This window comes from Agelaius tricolor, unplaced genomic scaffold (assembly GCF_023055355.1).
Source record: "Agelaius tricolor isolate 1412-34295 unplaced genomic scaffold, bAgeTri1.0.p SCAF_12, whole genome shotgun sequence".
NCBI classification, from domain to species: Eukaryota; Metazoa; Chordata; class Aves; order Passeriformes; family Icteridae; genus Agelaius; species Agelaius tricolor.
Genome location: NW_027269272.1, coordinates 10,872,967 through 10,891,953, shown reverse-complemented (window position 1 = coordinate 10,891,953; position 18,987 = coordinate 10,872,967). Strand labels below are relative to the sequence as shown.

The 18,987-nt window shown below is 41.8% G+C and overlaps 1 protein-coding gene across 12 annotated transcripts in view; it reads right to left on the bottom strand.

The window, feature by feature from the left end:
• The window catches only part of AGFG1 (ArfGAP with FG repeats 1), a 36,345-nt gene extending 17,735 nt beyond the window's left edge, over positions 1–18,610 (bottom strand). For 4 of the 12 annotated variants that reach the window (XM_071437543.1, XM_071437545.1, XM_071437546.1 and 1 more), the window contains exons 1-2: positions 18,129–18,609; positions 9,170–9,263 (exon numbers count right to left, since the gene is read on the bottom strand). In XM_071437543.1, coding sequence (XP_071293644.1) covers positions 9,170–9,263; positions 18,129–18,295 — 261 coding nt within the window. In that variant the 5' untranslated portion in view covers positions 18,296–18,609. Of the gene's footprint in view, positions 1–9,169; positions 9,264–18,124 lie in introns of all 12 variants that reach the window. The other 8 variants (XM_071437542.1, XM_071437544.1, XM_071437547.1 and 5 more) reach the window with 5 other exon arrangements.
• Positions 18,611–18,987: the final 377 nt, after the last annotated feature.

Below are 18,987 nucleotides of genomic sequence, written 5' to 3'. Positions count from 1 at the left end.
TTAATTTCAAACAAACAGAAAGACAAATGTTACAACAGCCCCCACTTGATTCTGCACACAGCCCTGTAACACTTGGGGCTCTACCATGATAATCAGTTTGCATCCAGCCTGAGATGTGCTGGCAAATGACAGAGGAGGGCCTCTTCCCCAGCCATACCAGACCATCCATTCTCCTTCTCCTGCCATCCAAAACAAGTCAGACCAAAGAAACTCATCACAATTACCATGTCACTGCTACCATTGAGATCTAGAGATCAACTCACAGCAACAAACCACAACCCAGTTTTTCATGTTTCTCCCTCCCAGTTTTCTGCTTCATCTTCCCCTGAAGTACCTAAGCATTTGGAGTAGGGGGGGAAGAAAACCAAACAAAAAACCCTGAAACAAACAAACTAAAACCACCACAGCTCCGTGTCAATGTCTCAGCCCATCATGACCACAACAGGCAATTTCTGTGAGGACTCAGAAAACAAGGGGCTGTGTGACTTCAGATCATTAGCAGCTACAGAGCCATAGTAGATCCAGTTCTATGAATATGCAAACAGGAACGGAGGAGGACTGTGCTGAACAAACACCTGTTCCTTTAAAATGATGCAAGCTTCTTAAAGGCATCAGCTCTTGCCCTTGCACTGCAATTTCTGCAAGCCTTCAGAAAACCTTTCAGGCTTCCAAAAGTGTTTCCTGGAGCAACTAATTCCTTCTAAATACCTAACCACAAAAGGAAGTAACAAGTGAAATATGCCTTAAGTCACTACTATAATTAATTTAAACAAACTGCCAGGCACTCTGTGTTCTTCTGTTGCTGGTAGCACAGACAACAGTTTTACTAATGGGCAACCAATTCTACTACCAGTTTTATTAATGGAGAACCACTAAGCCAAAGAACCTACTTAGTCACACACACTTCAGCAAGACATTCTCATTGTACCAGAGTCTGACTGCAGGAGCTGTACCAACGCAGGGTAAAACATTTACCACACCAAATGCAAATTAAATTCCACCTAGATTTCTTAACCTAAAGAGTTATCAGAGGAAGTACAATTTCTTAAATGTTCTTAAAATGGACCAGTCTTAAACCAAAATCGGCCACCCACAATAGATAAGAGTAGTTTGGATTAGTGGGAATGATGGAAAGAAACCATAAGATTGTAAGTGGCTGTACAACATGACTGGAATACCAAGGGTAAATCACATCCTCCTAAGGGCATTTCAGACCATGCTTATGCCAAAAAAGGCTGTTTTGTCTTCCTACTACAGTTGGGCTTGATGATCTTAAAGGTTTTTTCCAACCTACACAATTCTGACTTAAGTCCTTTGGAAAGCCGTATCTTATGAAGTTTTAGAATCACACCAGAAACCAGGGAAAGGCACATATTTCTGTCTGAAGCAGCACACAATGCTTTGAACATCAGCAGCCATTCAGAGCCCAATAAAGGCTCATTGTCTTCACTTGTTTGCTGGTGACCTGGGTGCTCTGTCTAGCTATACTTCTGCTACCATCATCTGACTTGACAGGGATCCACAACACTGCATTGATTATGCTTCAAGTGAACCACAGAACAATTTTCAGCCATCTAAAAAAACACAAATGGCAGAGAGCTGTGCAATACCACAGGATGAAATGAAATTGAAAAATAAAATTTAAAAAATAGTGTTGACAGAGACAGAAGTCACATCACGTAATTGTGTTTTCTTGAAGTGGCTATCTGTCCATAGTCATTTTAAGGTAAGTCACCAACAGTCCTGAATCTTGTGCAAAGAAAGGAGTTTGCTGTGAGAAATTTTTTTTTTTGCTTAATTTTTATTGATCAGGTCATCACATTTTTTGCTTCAAAGCTATTCAAAAGTTACTCTTGTGATAAATATCAGGAAAACTTATGCCATACAACTTGCTGTTTATGATGGGGGAAGATTACTCAGCATTTATACCTTTGGTAGCCAGATTACTCCCTACTAATCACCATCTGAATTGGATAGATACCAAAAGATTCTGTTGCAGTGTGATGCCATTTCCTGTTTCACCTATCCCAACCCCTCAGGTGTGTCAACCTCTCCTTTCCCCTTTGCCCTCCTGCTAAGAGCTGTCCATCAATCTTAACATTCCAGCAAGGGTGTCGTGTGGTTGGCAGAAGTGCAAAAGATGCCGTCAGGTCCGGGCTCATTGGCCTGTCCAAGTGCCTTCATCCCTTGAGCCTCACCTGTCCCTTCCCCTCCCCCTGTCCCCGGGGCTTAAAGGGAGACGAGACCATGTGGTCTGGATTCTGTTGGGAGCTGTTAGCACATTCAGAGGTCTGTCATCCTGGAATAAAACTCTGGATTAAAACTCTGCGATAGAATCCTCTCCGGTTTCTCTTCACCGTCGCCTGAACCTTTTCCACCAGAGGTAAACTGAGTTCCTACCATGCCTGGATTTGTTCTGAGTGCCCAGCTGCAGCACCCAGCTGGCCAAAGGTGTCTCTGAGGTGAAACACCACAGCTGCCACCTTTGGCCCAGCAGCAAGGGTCAGACGAGGCCAGGCACATCCCACCCGGAAATATTGGGATTAATATTCCATAAGATTCATTACAACAATAAAAAAAAAATAGCTATAAAAAAACAACTATAGAAAGATGAGACTGGCAACTTTAGTTGCCAATACCTCATCATAAGCTTCAGTGCTATGTTCTGTCTGGCCCAAGAGCTGCCCAGGCAGGACACCCCAACAGCACAGTTACTCACACAGTTACTCAGCACAGCTATCCACAGCATGTGCTGACTCTTGCAGGGCATTACTTGCAGGACATGGGAGCAGGGAGAAACTGCAAAACGACATTAAAGCAAAGGTAAACCTGCACAAACCCAGGCCTTAAGCCAGCAATACTAAATACAGTTTTCTTCTTATTTAATACAAATTCACTATCTGAAAAAAAAATCCAAGGATGTAATTGTTCTCAATTTTAAGTAATTTTGAAAACATATGTTTGAGAAATTTGAATTTGATATCCCAAGGAGCATGTATTCCAAACCACCCCTCTAACAGCTCTATATATAAGTCACACTTGCAGAGCTCATTCAGAAAATGCTACTGCTGAAGTTGTATGACACATCTTCAGTCCCATTTTAACAAAATTACTCATTCCTTTGCTTTTACAGATAATATATGAACCATCATCCCAACTCACCACACAATTACACAACACTACTATTAAGGTAGTGGGCCTAAAAATTCTATGACTTTCTGAAATCCTTCTACATTGCACCATCTCCTTGGGAATACTCTGGTTCAGCCATTTAATATTAATATTGTTCTTTCTGCAACAGCAGCACCAATAAGCCTGTGCTCAAAAGCTCTGTTTATTTGCTGAAAGCTTTGCTATACCCCTCCTTTTGATAACCACAGCTCTATCAAATAAAATGCTCTACTTAGAGAAGAGCCTGACAAGCTGAAGCCAAGAGTAAACATTCAAGTTATGTGGAAGCCCCTGGAAACAGTGGAACTTATCCAACAATCCATAATCATTGTCCACTGTCCCTGAAAAGTATAATTAGTCCATGTCCCACTGGTTCACCAACAGAGCAGGGGAAAAAAAAAGGAGAGCATTGAAGTCAGAATGACTAAGCGTATGCAGCATTTGAAAGTCTACTTTTGTTGAAGGCTTGACAGAAGCAATACTTTGAAGTTTTGCCCCTACTACACTCTGGGGGCTGCAAAAATCAAGACAAAGCAAAGTTTTACCTTGTCAGATAACAATAAGTAGATACCAAGATTCAGCAGTTGTCTTCATGGAATTTAAGAGTTCATGAGAATCCCTTTACAACTGCTTTGGGAAGGATAGTACCTGTCCTCTGCCAACAAGCTCCAGTCCTGCAAGGGATGTCATCAGACACTTGGCAACCAGATACTGGGACGTTCAGAATTAGATCAGCAAGTACAGCATGAGGTAAAGAGGGAAAGAGAATCACAACCAGCATCAACCTACTCACCCTGACCTAGATAAAAACCCAGGAGGTAGCAAGGCAGAAACTGTGAGTTTCTGTAACTTAAATATATCATTGAAAGGAGAAATTGGGCCAAGTGCATATTGTATGTTATAATAAAGCCTTTACCTATATTTCTCTTCATTGCATTGGTTTCCCTGAATATGCACTCCACAGCTATTCCATCTGAGGGAGAACTGTTTTTCCCATGGTAATTATATTTACCATACATCAGGTTTTCCATACGTCATTTACATTTGCAGTCCTATGCTTTGAGAAATTACCTTTGTTTTCAGCTTTGACAGAAAGCAATAAAGAACACATCCCATTCAGTGCACATCTGGCACACCACAAAGTTAATCAGAAAGGTTTCTGGTTTAAAACCCAGCCTCCAGTAACATTTCATGCTTTCAGGAGTTCCAAGAAGGGCTCAAAGACTAAAAGGAAATACATGTACCTGATTTCCACAAAAGTTTAGCTTTTGTTTTGCTTTATATTTGTTCACATGTTTTGGGGATTTTTCCTGTGTGCTTTTAGAGTTGGGCAAGTAGGAAAGAATAGGCCTACTAAAAAACTGCTACTTAAGAAAAGAATCAGCACTATCCACTAAATTTTGCAGAAACACTGAGAATCTGAGACTTCAGTTATTTCTAGTCCAGTGCTTTGTATTTCAAGTATGAAACAAAGCTTTGCCACGTTCTAACTATTTCACTGATAGAGATCTCCAGTGTGTGGGGAAAGGCGGATACGGGAGAGACAAAGGCCTTCTGCTTACACAACACATTGAGCCACCACACTTCAGAAACTCCTCTTAGCACAGCTGGGCTAGTCAGGAAGAGTAAAAATTCTGTCAGGCCAGCAAAGTTAAGTTCTTGCTCATTAAGCCTCCTGCTCCTGTATGTGATGAAGGCAGCAAGGCAAGGAAAAGCTCTCACAAGACACATCCTTGTGTTGATAGGAGCTGCACTTCAATGTAGGAAAAAGCACACTACTTGACCTACAACACTTCTGGAGACCCAGACATACCACTGCATAGGAAGATTACATATGTCAGTCTAGTTTAAAAAGCTCTAACAAGATAATACCTTTCAGGAGGCTGGTAAATTCCAAATTAGATTTCTTCTTCTCCCCATCCCTGCCAATAAAATATCCTCAGTTATGTACCAAATATAATGCTGGCAGTGCAAAGAACTGCACATTACCACACAACAAACCTATGTTCCAAAATATAACACCCTACAGGAAGAAAGATTTGGAAACAGTTTCTTTATGTAAGGAAGTTATAGCTTTGTTTAGTAATCCTGCATTTCTGATGTCAATATTATTCATTAATCTCAGTAGGTTAAAAGAATTTTATATTGCCAGAGTACTAATTTCAAAGGCAGTTTGGGTCCAGAAGTTATAGTGGCTTCATAAGCAGAGTGAAGCCAGTAAATCCAGCTAACAAAGACATTGTTCTGCACACAATCAGCTCATGGATCTCTGTATCGTATTAGCAGAACCAGCAATGTACTCCAAGGACACCTGACTGCACAGCTCGTGCTGTCAGCACTCATCAGCTCCAGCTTAGGACTGCTCCTTTATCTCCAGGGTGTCCAGGCCACATTCCATAGTAAAGGAGATTCTAGGGAAGCATTCTGGTCTGACCTAACATCAGCTCTGAACCAGGCTCAGACTGCTGCCAGTTCTGCAAGAGTGCAGGAAACAGGGACTTGCACAGGTGCTATTGAGAGTCAGGAAAATTGGCACCAAAATTCAGCACTATTAAAATAACTGCAAGCAGCTGAGCATACCTTCATGTATTCTGCTCAGGTAAACATGGTCTTTGCCCCAGAGTAACAGAGATTTTCTAAATCCAAGACCATCAAGATCTTTTTCTTCAACCACATGCATATTAGAATGGGTTATTTGGAAAGGTTATAAAATACCTGTCATCTTTCAAAAGGGTAGGAGAAAAATTAACTCTGTAACTGGTTTGCCTCATAATACTATTCTTCATCTTAGGAGAAAAGTTTCTGAATAAATATTCACAGCTCTAATGGCAACAGGAGATTAGCACCACCTCCACTTTCTTCAAAGAGCAAGTTCACTTCCTACTACCACTGCACAACTGAATCAGAGGCCAAATCAGCACCAGCATCATTTGAGGATGAGTATTCAAACAGACACATCTCCATTTCACTCTCTCCTCGTTATTCCTAATGAGAAAATGTGAAAATACCTCACACTGCTCTTCATGAGGACAGCAAGGAGACAAAAAACCTTACCCAGTGAGTCAGAACTGCCTTTATCCTTCAAAAGGATTTCAGAAGGCACTTCAGGAATGTCAGCTGGAAGATGCCTCCATTCTTGCTACAGTGACCTAATCCCAACATAAGCAAAACTGGAGACTGGTCAGCTGTTTATACCTCCAGATGAGTCAGCAACACCAAAATATAGGTGTCTTCTAATACAGTATAAGGATTTAAGACTTTCTTTGAAGCACTAAAAACTCATTAAAAATAATTTAATAATTTTCAAGCTACCTGTGCCAGAAATTTCTTAGAATGTGCATATATGGGGAAGAAGATGGTGCCTCACCTAAGGAAGAACTGCTCTGCATAATCTCTCCCTGAAGCAGCTGCTTTGCAGAAGCCTTTCAGTAACTGAATGTTTCACCCACGTGTGCCACAAAGAGGGTCATTTACAACAACTGGGGAAAAGTTGGTATTTAAAATATTATGAAGCATTTTGGGGTTTTTTCTTTGTTTAGTTTGGGTGGTGGGTTGTTTTAGAGGACTTCAACCTCATACAATACACTGACCTTATAAATACCCTTTAAATGAGAATGGAAAATTACTTCCTTTAAGAACAACTCAGCACCTTAACTACTTTATCTCATGGAAGTTTTCTTGCTATTTTACTTTGTATTCAGAACAAGATCCCTATTGTACAACCATGACCCACTCATCTGGAAGCAAGAAAGGTTATCACAGAGGCCTGGGCCATGCTGGAGAAAGACTAGAACAAGAAAGTTGGAATGAAAGTATATTAGAAGTTACAGAAAAATGGAAGTTAAGCATGATCGATTGCCAAAAAAAGTTGGGCTTCTTTTAAAATGTATCACTGTAAAATTATTCTAACTGTTCATATTGCAACATTGGACAATTCCATGTTTGAAAAGTCTTATTTCAGGCAATTTCCTTTCTTCCAAAAGCCTCCTACACTGAACAGTAAGCTAAGCAGAAAAATGGAGGGTTTTTGTCAGATGAATTTCCTCTGTCCAATACAGTATCTTATCTGCAGATAAGTATTCCAAAGTCCAATACTAACAAGAGAAAACAAAATGCCTATTTAACTACTGCAACATAAAGTACAACAACATGTTTAACTAGGTTTTAAACTTCTAACAGTGTTTAAAACAATAATCATTTCTGTTCAATATTTGAGTACTCCTAAAAATGTCCATTGGCACTTACAGTGTGTCTATTCAGCTTTACTTAAGAATTAAAACAATTATCAACAACCTAAAACTAAACTCAGAAGGACATCTTCATTTAGGAGGCAGCTCATTTAAATCATTACAATTCTTTAAGTAGAGTACTACAAGTGCAAAGACCTCTGCTTTCACAACAGAGTAGCACTGCAGAGGTCTGTGATTTTTTTATGTCAATAATAAACTATATATCTACTAAATCATTATGATTAGCAGACTAGTCATGGCTATGAGAAGGACAGCCACACTAATCAGTTGAGAAGGGATCACTTAAGGTTCCAGATCAGTGAAAACAAACTCATAGCAATCTCTAGACATAGCAAGTTTAGTAAGAAATGAAATTAAAACAAATACAGGGAGGGAGCTACAAACACATGTTTTCCTTTACACTTTGTGAAGCTTAAAGCAAAGCTGAAGCTTACAATCTAATCTTATGGAAAGAGCCTCCAACACATTCTATGTGAATCCACAGATGATTCTTTATTAAATTTCCTTATGCAAAAAGTCAGTAGTACTGACTAATATATGCTGTATACATATACACACACATATGCAATGCTCTACAGTTTTAAAAAGCCCAACCAAGCCATCAAGAGTATTTATAAAGTCTGGGAGAGTTCAGGCCTTGTTCTAGCTCTGTCTAAAGGAATCAGCCACTAACAGTCATTTCAACAAATAACACATGTTTACCAGGGCAGAAAAAGAAATTACTACTTCTGTTTTCATTCTTCAACCTGACAGTTATGAATGGACCAACTTTAAGAAAGTTAAGTATCAGCATTTTACTGAATGATGGGATTTATCCTCACAAAGGTTCACAAAAGCTCACTAATAAAACACACTCTAGCCTACAATCAATAGTTCTACTAAACAGGGTACAGATGCAATCAATGTGAAGCAGAACCTTATCTAGTTTGAACAGAGGCAAAATCTGCCTCTAAAATCCTCAAGTCTACAGCATGTTATTAAAACACAAACTTCACCCTCAAACTGAAGTCAGCAATAGCCACATCCAGGGCTCAACACCTCCATGTATTCCCACAGAGTCAATCCAACATTTACCTCAGATTTTTTCTTCTATTAAAAGGAACAAAAAGTCAGTATGCTAGAACTTGTCTCCTTCAAAGCTGCCACAAACTACTCACCAGATAACAATTTCTCCCTTTCCTTCCTCTGTCCAAGAACATTCAATATGGATATACTTTAACACACATACACAAATATATGGATATACTTTTATTAAGTATTTAAATTATTTATTATTAATTATAAATTAATTCTTTATTATTATTTTATTAAGTATTAAAACTACTAGAAGACTTTCTGACACCAAGTGTGAAGAAATACAGCTACAAGCTGTACTTTTGTATTTATTTTTGGCACAGTACACTCTTTCAGGAAATACTGCTGTGGTCAGTTTCAAGTTCTGAGCTTACAGGGAAAAAAAAGGTGGCTGCCTATTGCCTTATGCAAAATCAAAAGAAAACCCAATTCAGAAATACTGATCATGTGAATCTGGATTGTCTGGGTTGGGCAATAACATTGATGATGATCAGCTACCCAATGAAACAAGCTCTTCAGAGGCCTCATTTCAAATAATGTTGGCTTCAAAAGACTCCTGCCTAGCTTTTGCCAAAAAAAAAACCCAAACAAAAAACCCTAAGTTTTCCTTAAGTAGTGTTTTCAACTTTAATACTAAAGTGCCAAACCCACTTTATTCTCCAAGTAATACTTACTTCATTTCCATGTTTCTGCAGAAATTCTATTTCCTGTTGTGTGAACGTAGTCATTGAAATCGACTTCACTCTGTGGGGTGGATTCAAGCCCCGCCTGAAAGAAGAAAGAGGTGTTCAGCCCTTGGGAAATTTGTCATCATACAACCACGTTTAACACTGCAGTTAGAAGTCAGACAGTTTTAAAATCAGGAGCCATCTCTGTAAAGCACACTCATTCTTGGTACTGCCATACAACTTAAGGCTGTGTAAGCTCTCCTCAAGTAACACTTAGTATACAACAAAGCTGAGTAACAAAACTTCTGGGGAGACCAATACGCACAATTGCCCAAACAAAGTCACTCAGGCACCTTCTATGCAAATTTAGGAAAACAAAATTAGACTTTTTTTAAATCCTAATCTGCTTCACCCTTGCCTCCACCTTTTGTCTCTCACTCTTGGGTTTCTTGGTTGTAGCTTCCTTTTCCTCCAAATCTTTCCATACTTTGATCTCTTATTACTTCTACACAGTAACTAGATTTCCTCAAGCTAAACTGCCCAGCTCAGTATTTTTCTCTTGCTTTCACCTACATTTCCTGTCTTCTCACAGCATATTTTTATAGTTTACTTTTCGCCCCTGAGAATTCACAGGGGCTTACTCCTCTTCCTGAACACTACAGAAGTAACCAGAACAAAAGCAAAAAGACACTGGTTTTAGCATGTTCTCACATGAGAGATAGCATTGCTAATGCCACAGCTGCAAAGGTGAGCAGCTCTGCCTGAAGCCCAGACTGGCAGCACTCTCACACCCATGCCAGGCTGCCACAGCAGGGCCAGCAGCACACCGGGCATTTGTGCTGCCACAGCCTGACACTGTCAAACCCAGCTCAGCCACAGCCTGCGAGCACAGAGAGAAAACATGCTGAGCAACAGCACCAGGGCAAGAAAAGCTTGCTTTCTTTCCCAATTCCTCCTTTAAACACACGCTACCTACTGCTTTTGCCCACAACTGCTTCCAACCAAAGCCAAGCTGTGCTTTGCCCAGTGGATGCAAGAATATCCCAGCCCACATGTGCCAAGCACTGGAGACACTCACCCAGGCAATACCAGGGGCCAGTTTAACACTCAGGTCAATCAGGCCTGGATTTCTGAAATACCATCTTAAAAAACCAATTCATATACATTAACCATGAGATACCAGAGCACACAAAAAGCTTTCCAGGGATGCAATGCAGGCCTAACAAATCGCTGAGGAAATCAATTGTATTGCTTGTATTTGTCCCTACACTTTTAATTCTAAATTTGGTTCAGATTGCTTTTAAGAAAAAAACCACAACAAAACAACACTGACATCTAATTTAGGACAGCCAGTAGATTTCTTTAAACTCTGTGATTATCCCAAGAACATTAGCTATAAATTAAATTGCTACCCATCAGAACAGCCTATGACAAAAATCTGATATTCCAAATATTAACATTAAATTCAACTTTGGCAGAAAAATTTTAGCACTTCAAGTTTTCCAAGTAAGTCTAATGGGAAAAATACTGTTGTGCATTTAGCTTGGAAATTCACCTTCACACCTAAATTTAAGTGTACCTGTAAGACAATTCTGATCCCGTGTTAAAGAATTCCACATTTTTAATCAGAAGTTGAATATGGGTTAGAACACTAAGCAGTAACATTTTAGCCTAAGTTTCATGAGAAAACAAATTTGAGATAATCACTGTTTGAAACACTTGGATAAACAATTAATTGTATTTTGCTAAGAAATGCAGTCATTTTGACTACCTTAAAAGCTGAAGTCATTTCCAAACCTAGAGGCATATGAAAAATTGTTTTACAGAATACCATTTGCTTCAGCAAACTTTTGAAATCAGAGCAGCTGACATTTGACTCCACAGTTCAGCACGTTGACAAGTAGAAGTTTCACTGAAGTTGGTGAGAGAGGTTTTATGATAGTTGATTAAACTATCTTCTCAAAATATTTAAATTTCTTGGTAAATTAAAGTTACTAATTTAACACCTTTCATCTAGCTGTATCATCTACATCACAAATAAATTACATTTATTAAAATACTATAATATTATCTAAGGTTTTTTTTAAGTAAGTTCTCATTTTAAGATGATGTAATTTAAAAGAAACCCGTAGGAGTTCTATGCAGTTAAAATTCATTGTTTCAGAGCTGGTGCTAGGATTAGGTTTTGCTTATTTTTGGCTTTTAAAAGAAACACCTTCTCAGTCTGTGCATGCAAGTAATTACATTTCACTAAATGGCACTTGTAGCATCACATATTGAGTGACAGCATAGAAACAAAGCTGGCATCCACTTGGCACTTCACACAGATCTATCTGCTCCATCAAATGTTATATGACAATTACTGTCCCTTGCTTTTACAGTAAGCATAAAAGCAGTTCTGTCTACCTTAGTCTGTTCAATTTACTCTCCTCCTAGTAATTACAATAGCAGCACAGTTAGGTAGTTGTAAACTATTTAATGGGTATTTAAAAGCCAGAGCTATTCACTAACACATTCACATGTTTCTCAGCACAGGCAGTATATCTCAACTTTCCCACTAGCTCCTGCTGGAAATTCCTTTTTGCAGTAAGTACAGTTTAAGTGCTCTGTCTTACCTGTGTTTGCAATTTCAAGGCACTGCACAAGTTCTCTAAGACTCACCTACTCTACACTGATCTAACCAGGGCTCTTTAGAGCATTTACAGCAGCAAACACTGACATCTTCAGTATCTTCAGCTCTATTAAGCAGCAATATTAAATGTGGTTGAGGCCTAGATAACATTTTGTTAAATCTCGCCAGAGACTTCCCCATGCCTCTCTCTCCAGTGAAGAGTTCAGACATATAAGGTTTCCTGGTATACACACTATATCCACATGGGATAAGAGGAATTCACATTTCTCTTACACCATCCTGCTAAAAGAAGGAAGACATCCCCCCTAAAGATCAGATCACCACAGAGGTGTCAGATGTCTGGCAGGAGGAAAGAGAGCACAGAACCATGTCTGGTCCAGGGGTATTGGAAATTCTGAACAAAACTTTAACAGCCATAATCTAAAGCAAACTATAAAGCTGCAATACTGTACATTCAAGTATTTATGTCCATTGAATATGGCAAAGGATGCAGGGAACCTATGTAAAGCTTCCTCTTATGCTAAAGCAGCCTAAGAAGTCAGCCCAAAACAAGGAATTCAAGACAAGAAGCTGCACACAAACACAGCCCAAGCATTATCTTCCTTAGATAAATTACTTTGATTCTACCATTAGAACAGCTAACTATTTTTTTTATGATTTCTGACATCCATGAATTGCCTGGAATTTCCCTAAAACAGAGCAGTTGTGCAATTTTTGAAACAGGATTCAAGGACGAACCCTTCCTTACCTTACAGAGACTATTTAATGACCGAAATGATTCACAAACACCTCATCTACATATGGGGGAAGCTTACTGGTAGACAGCCAAGTACAATTATCCCTTATGAGGAATTACCAAATCTCCTTCTTCATAGGAAAAATGTTTCTTTCCTTGTATTTGACAAGTGTTTCACACAATTATAATGCTTTACAGTATACTCCCTATTTAACAGGGGACGAATGGATTGCAGTCCCTTAGTGCAAATTATCCATGCCTAAATTTAAATTGACCCTGAACAAGTATTTGCAAGCTGCCCCTGTGCAGCAGTACCAGTTACTCCCTTCCCTACAACAGAGCTCCTGGGGAAGGCAGCAACCAAACGTCACCTCAGCACTTAAAGCAGACTGCAGCTCTCTCCTCCCAAGAGGCCCTGGGGAAGGATGACAGAGTAAGACAATTCTGCCATCTGCACTTATCCAGCACACCAGAGCTAGAACATCCCACACAGAGAATCCCACTCATCACTGCCAACTTCTTCACGCTCAGCAACGATTATTTCTGTGGAAGAGCACTGTGACCAGAGATTCCAGCCCAGAGAGTCTCCTCCACTGACCCTCACTGAGTCACAGCTCAGCGTAGGGGCAGCTTCAGAGAACATGAGACCTCTGTTCTCCAGAGGGCATTGTTAAACTGGTGCTCTCACAAACAAAGGAAGCTTTAAGGCCACTGACACAGGATTCTGCAGTCTGGCAGTTGAAACATTAAACATTCAAAACACAGTCAACAAGCAGTGGATATTTGTTTCTAACATAATTTAGCGGCAAATTATAGTTGAACTTGTGATTGTTGGCAGAGCAGCCGACTGCAAAGGCTAGGGCTGGGAGGGGAGAAAAATGTGAAGAGTGAGCTCTGGCAGAACAGAGGGTCCCTCTCGGAGGAGGAATGGTGGGCAGACGGCTGCCCAACGCTGCTCATGTCCCCTGGATCAGATTTTAACAACACCTCAAACCTAAGCCAGCAAAATCCCCTAAAATGCAGGAAGTTAATGAGGCAAGTCCAATACTGAGCCATCACAGAGCACCCCACACACCCAGATGTCCAGAAAACAAGCACCAGAAAACCCAGTGTGACAGCATTCATTATTATTTCTGGGTTAGTGTAATTAGCAAAAAGGAATATGAGCAGCACTGGCCATTCCTGATACTTGTAGACCTCCCTGGAGACCCTCCGCCATCTCACAAGCTCATTTATTTTTAATAGCAGACGACTCATACACACATTTTGAAGCAGAGTTAAGGTTAATTTTGGTTTTTTCTTAAAAAATAACCAAACATTCCTTCTGAATTGCACACTGTTCAATGTGGTATAGACACATTTCCTTTGCTCTCCTGCCTTGCAACTGAAAACAAGAAATATAGTAACACAGAAAATACCCTTAAAAAATATATTTACACATACACAGAGGCCCAGAACACATGGAGTCATTTTCCAAACATGCTCCAAAAGAAAAAAAGGACTGAAAAGTCATGCTAACTCAATCACCTTCACTCTAGCACTATTTATTTAAACATTTTTAATTTCTGCTAAACTGATTCTAGGTAAAGAACAATAATTTATCACCACTGCACAGAGATGTTATTGTTTGTTACTATTCTATCAGCCATCAAATACTTCTATCTGGCTGATAGAGAAGTCTCCTACCCATGAAAATTTTAAATTTAAAATTTCAACTAGGAGCATTACAAGTAGCCAGAAGAAGGCCAACAGTTGTAAAAAATTAGCATAAAAGGGCTTTAGCATTTCTCAAAGTACCTGTTATGCTCTAAACATTCCTTGTTGCTGAACAAGAGACTTCCTAAATAAGTTGAGAGGGAGTTAAGAGAGCAGTGAGAGAAAGGATAGGAGTACCTTAATTATCACATCTGCAGATACAAAAAAGAGTCAAGATTAAATTAAAAAAATTCTATAATACAAAGCATGTGCAAGCAGACTGTTAAACAGGGATATTTTCCGTTGGTGAACTAAAAAAAATATTCTTTTTACCAAAGTTGGGAGCGTGCTGACTGCGAGTGCTACAGAAGTACTTGAAAGCAGAGATGCACAGACAGCTGAGATACAAGGCAGAGAGGCATTTGATAAGACAAAGGGAAGGATGTCACTGTCAGCAGGCCACATGGGAGCATCCAGGAAAACAATAGTCATAGCTACCAACACAATCCTTTGAATCAAAGAACTTCTGTCAAACCAAAATAATCTCCCTGCCAACATTTCCCAAGATGCAGGTTTGCTGTAATAAAGAGAAATCTTCCTGTGGTGTATGACTGTAATCTTGACCTGAGCACACTGCTCCTCCAGAGCACCTCCTCCCACTCTCAGGGCAGAAATTGTGTGTCATTCCAGATATCCTAGATTCTTGTACAACACCAACAACTTGAGTTACCTTGTGTGATGCTAGCACACTTTTTTTGCCCACACGAAGAATTTAAACATGGGACAAGTGGAACTATTTTAAGAGGAAGCAAATTCACACCACTGTGCATGAACTTTCTCCTGTATGCACCATTTTGCACAGCAAAACTTCTGCTCTGGTAAGCCTGATCTGACCCGGTCACTTAAAGCCCAGGTACTATGGAAAAAACCTCCTGTCACCCACACCTCTGACTTGACAAGACTCACCTTCAACATTAAGTCAGAAAGAATCTTTTTAGCAAAGTCACTAGTTGTGTCACTGTTTTTAGCAGCATATGAAAAAGTAGACATACTATTTTGGGAAACAGTAGAGGGAATAGTAGGTTTTTAAAGCTAAATCTAGTAATACATAGCATCGCTCTTTTGATACACATGAAATACTTTAAGGAAATTCAGGATGGATCCAGAATTAAGATTTTGAATGTGACTAGACAGTCCTTGCCAGGACAATGAACAAACACTTCAGAAAACTAGTAAAAAAAGTTACACTACAGTTTTAAAGAGCTTGGAGTTAACTGTATCTAGAATAACATGCTTATTTAAGATGATACCGATGTTAGCAATCACTTTTAGTTAATTGAGAAACCTTTCTGAAAGAGACTTTTTAATCTCTTTTAATCTAAAATAATCTAGTATTTTAATCTTGCATTGAGCACTTCATACTTGAAAAAACTGGTCTACTTGACTTCAAGAATACTTCCTGTACCAGATTAGAAAAAAATAATTAAAACAAGAAGCAATGCAAGTCATTCACATAGCATATAAACAAGATAAAGTACTAAGATTATTAAAACCTTACAGTAAAGCAAGTACTATGAGGCAGAACACAAACAGCCATTAAGAACTACAAAAGCAGCAGTACTTTTATATTTGCTATTATGTTGTTTGTTCCCAAGTCATTTCCCTACACCGTGAAATTCTACAGTGAAAAGCATTTGGAAATAAACAAGTTGTTTGAAGAACTGTTCTGATGGAAGTGTTAAAGATAAGTTTCTAGTTATGAAACAGACATGACCTACACCAAGTCTCATCACTAACAAATAAACATGCCACTGGCTAGGTCATAAGGTGTTAACCAATATATATGATCCTGCACACACAACTTATGGAAGTTTTTCCAAGTGGATACGAAAGAATGAGTCCAAATTTATTTTAGAGGGAAACTCAGTCCTCTTAATAGTCATTTACTCCAGCTGTAAGTGTAGGTGTTACTAGCTGTAAGAACCAAACATATAGTTTGTAGTTGCTTTTTTGCAGCAAGACAAAACCACTGCATATTTAGAATGAAAAAGCCATTTGAGTTTCATTGGAATACCAATACATTAACCATGTTTTTGCAGATAGTCTTCCTCCTTTAAGCATGGTAACATCCAAATGATGGCCAACACCAAGTGGCAGCTGTCCCCTGTTTACGAGCTGTTTCACTGCCTGTACATCCTCTTGGTTGCTGTAAATTGGACTGTGTTAGTAGTCCCTACCTCCCAGCCAACAGATAAAAGGAACAGACTCTTCTGAACCCACGCTAAGCATCTCAGCAGCATTCACAATATACTTGTCTATTAAGGTTAAGAAGCCTGAAAAATAAAGACAAACACTCTCATGGTGCAGCTTTACCACCCTTTCAGTTTAACCCAGTAAGAACATGTGCAACCATTAAATAAGCTCAGTACAGTAGCTTAAAATAGTTTCACATGCCAGCACAAATAACAGTTTGCTAAGAGAGCAAACAATAGCCAGAGCTGGCTGATTGAGTGGCATGTTTGTGTGAAAACCTAGAGTCTCTTTTCAATTTCACAACCTAAATGTATTTTCTGTATTTGCATCAAGTCTGTTCAGAAGCCTAGATAACGTAGAAGAACTCCAAGTCTAATCAGCTGTCTATTAGTATAAAAGGCGGTTTGTTCCATGAAAATTAAGCAAAGAACTAATATATTTACTTTACATTTCAACATAATTACCTACTTTGTTCTAAAACACAAGACCTTACTTGGAAGGGCTGTTTGGGGTAGTAAGGGGACAGAAATTAGTTCAGGCTCCTGAATGCCTTTTAGAAACACCAATCCATATCCTCTGACATACTATTTATTACTTCTTTGGTTACTCTGATTCTGCTCCATTCCATTGTCACAATGCTACAGAATCATATAAAAGCAAACAGATATAGCCAAGGAAACAGCAGCACTGAAGACAGCGGTGTCTTTCTCCCAAATTATGAATATGTGATGAAATTCACAACTGACTGACCTCATCTCTTAGTTTCATACACACTATCTCTGGGAAGGATGGGTGGAAAAGGGAGGAGTAGTAGAAAGGCCCATACAGGAATGAGGAACAGGAAAAATGCAATCACTTTATCAGAGCCAATCCCTTTCCCAGGTTTATATATATAGTTTGTCGGAAATAGTCGATGTAAAGTCAAAAAATCCCAGCCAGCTTCTACTTTTCTGATCAAGTCTCTTAAACCATTGGGCCTGGAGTTTATAGACTGAGACAGAGCTTAAAGGGTTGTCTTAAAAACTACCACCAAGCAGAACTCGATGCACATAAAGCCATGCTGGTGGTTTAACTTAACGTTAAAGTAGTATCTGTAAACGCATTCACGACAGGGTTAGTATCCTCGCATCTTCAAGGCTATCATGACAGTGAACTGCTAGGCCACGTGCCCCTTCCCTTTCCACAAGTATTATCGTACACTTGCTTAATGAACCACCCCTCCGACACTTCCGTGGGGCGGTGGTGCTCGGGCTGCCCGTGCGCGCTCCCCCTGCGTGCCGGAGAAGCCTCCCCAGGACCATCTCGGGGCCGCGGGGCTGCCGTGCGCCCCAGCGCCGCACACCCTGCCAGAGGCGGCCACCTCCGCACCGGGGGCTCCGACGGGGATTTCCAGCGAACGCGCCCGGGAAAGTCTCCCGACGGCCTCCCCCCCTTCCCCGGGAGAGCCCCCTGCCCGCTGTCCTCCGACGTGGCCAAGCCGGCAACAGGAAGGGCGAGCGCGGGGGGAGCGGCGGCGCTGCGAGACCCGCGGCGGGGCTGCACCGCCCGGCCGCCGCCGCCGCCCTGCGGACGCGTGCCCCGGCGGCCGGGGGCGGAGGTCACCGCTGCCGGGGGGATGGAGCCGGCGGTCCCCTCCCGCACTCACTCACAGGATGCCGGAGCAGGAGGTGCACACGAAGCTGCCCACGGTCATGTCGGTGTAGGTGGGGCCCCGCTGGTCGCAGTCGAAGCACTTGCGGTTGGGCGGGAGGCTGCTCATCTCCCGCAGCAGCTTCAGGTGCTTCTCCTCCTGCTTCCGCTTGGCGCTCGCGGCCATGGCCCCGCCGGCGAGGGACGGCCCGGCACGGCGCCGGGCCCCGCTCACACCCCGGCGGCGGCGGCGCTCCGGGGCTCGGCCGGCGGGAGAGGGGCCGGGCGGGAGGGGGGGTGAGGGGAAGACAGGGGAGGAAGGGGCGGGGAGGGCACAACCGGCGCCTGCCGGCGGGCCGGTGCGGGAGGGGGGTGGCCGCTGACGCGGACCGGCAGCCCCACGAGGGAGGGAGCGGGCGGGGGCCGCGGCTCAGGGGAAGCAGCGGCGACGGCAGCGGCACCGGGCCCGGGGCGGCGGAATGACGAGCCCGGGCGGAACCTGCGCGACACCTTTATGAGCTCAGCGAGGAGATGGCGGCGGCGGCGGAGCCCTGCGCGCCCGCCGGCTGCAGCGCCCCCTGTCGCGTGGGAGGGCGCACTACACCCCCTCCGTCCCCTCACGCCGCGACCCCGGCCCGGGGCGGCGCCTCCGGCGGGACCGAGTCACCCCGCGTGACCCGGCGGGGCGGGCCGGGGGTCAGTCCTTTGGAGAATCCCGATGGAAAAATATCAATAAAAAGTGTTAGACTTTACTCGGGGAGGAGGGGATCGCCTTCCCGCTCAGCGGGGTGCTCGGGGCGGGCTGTTCCCCTCACACCGCGGGGTGAGCGCCAGGCAGTCTCCGCCGTCCCTCAGCCCCTCGTGGGCAGTGGGCTCAGG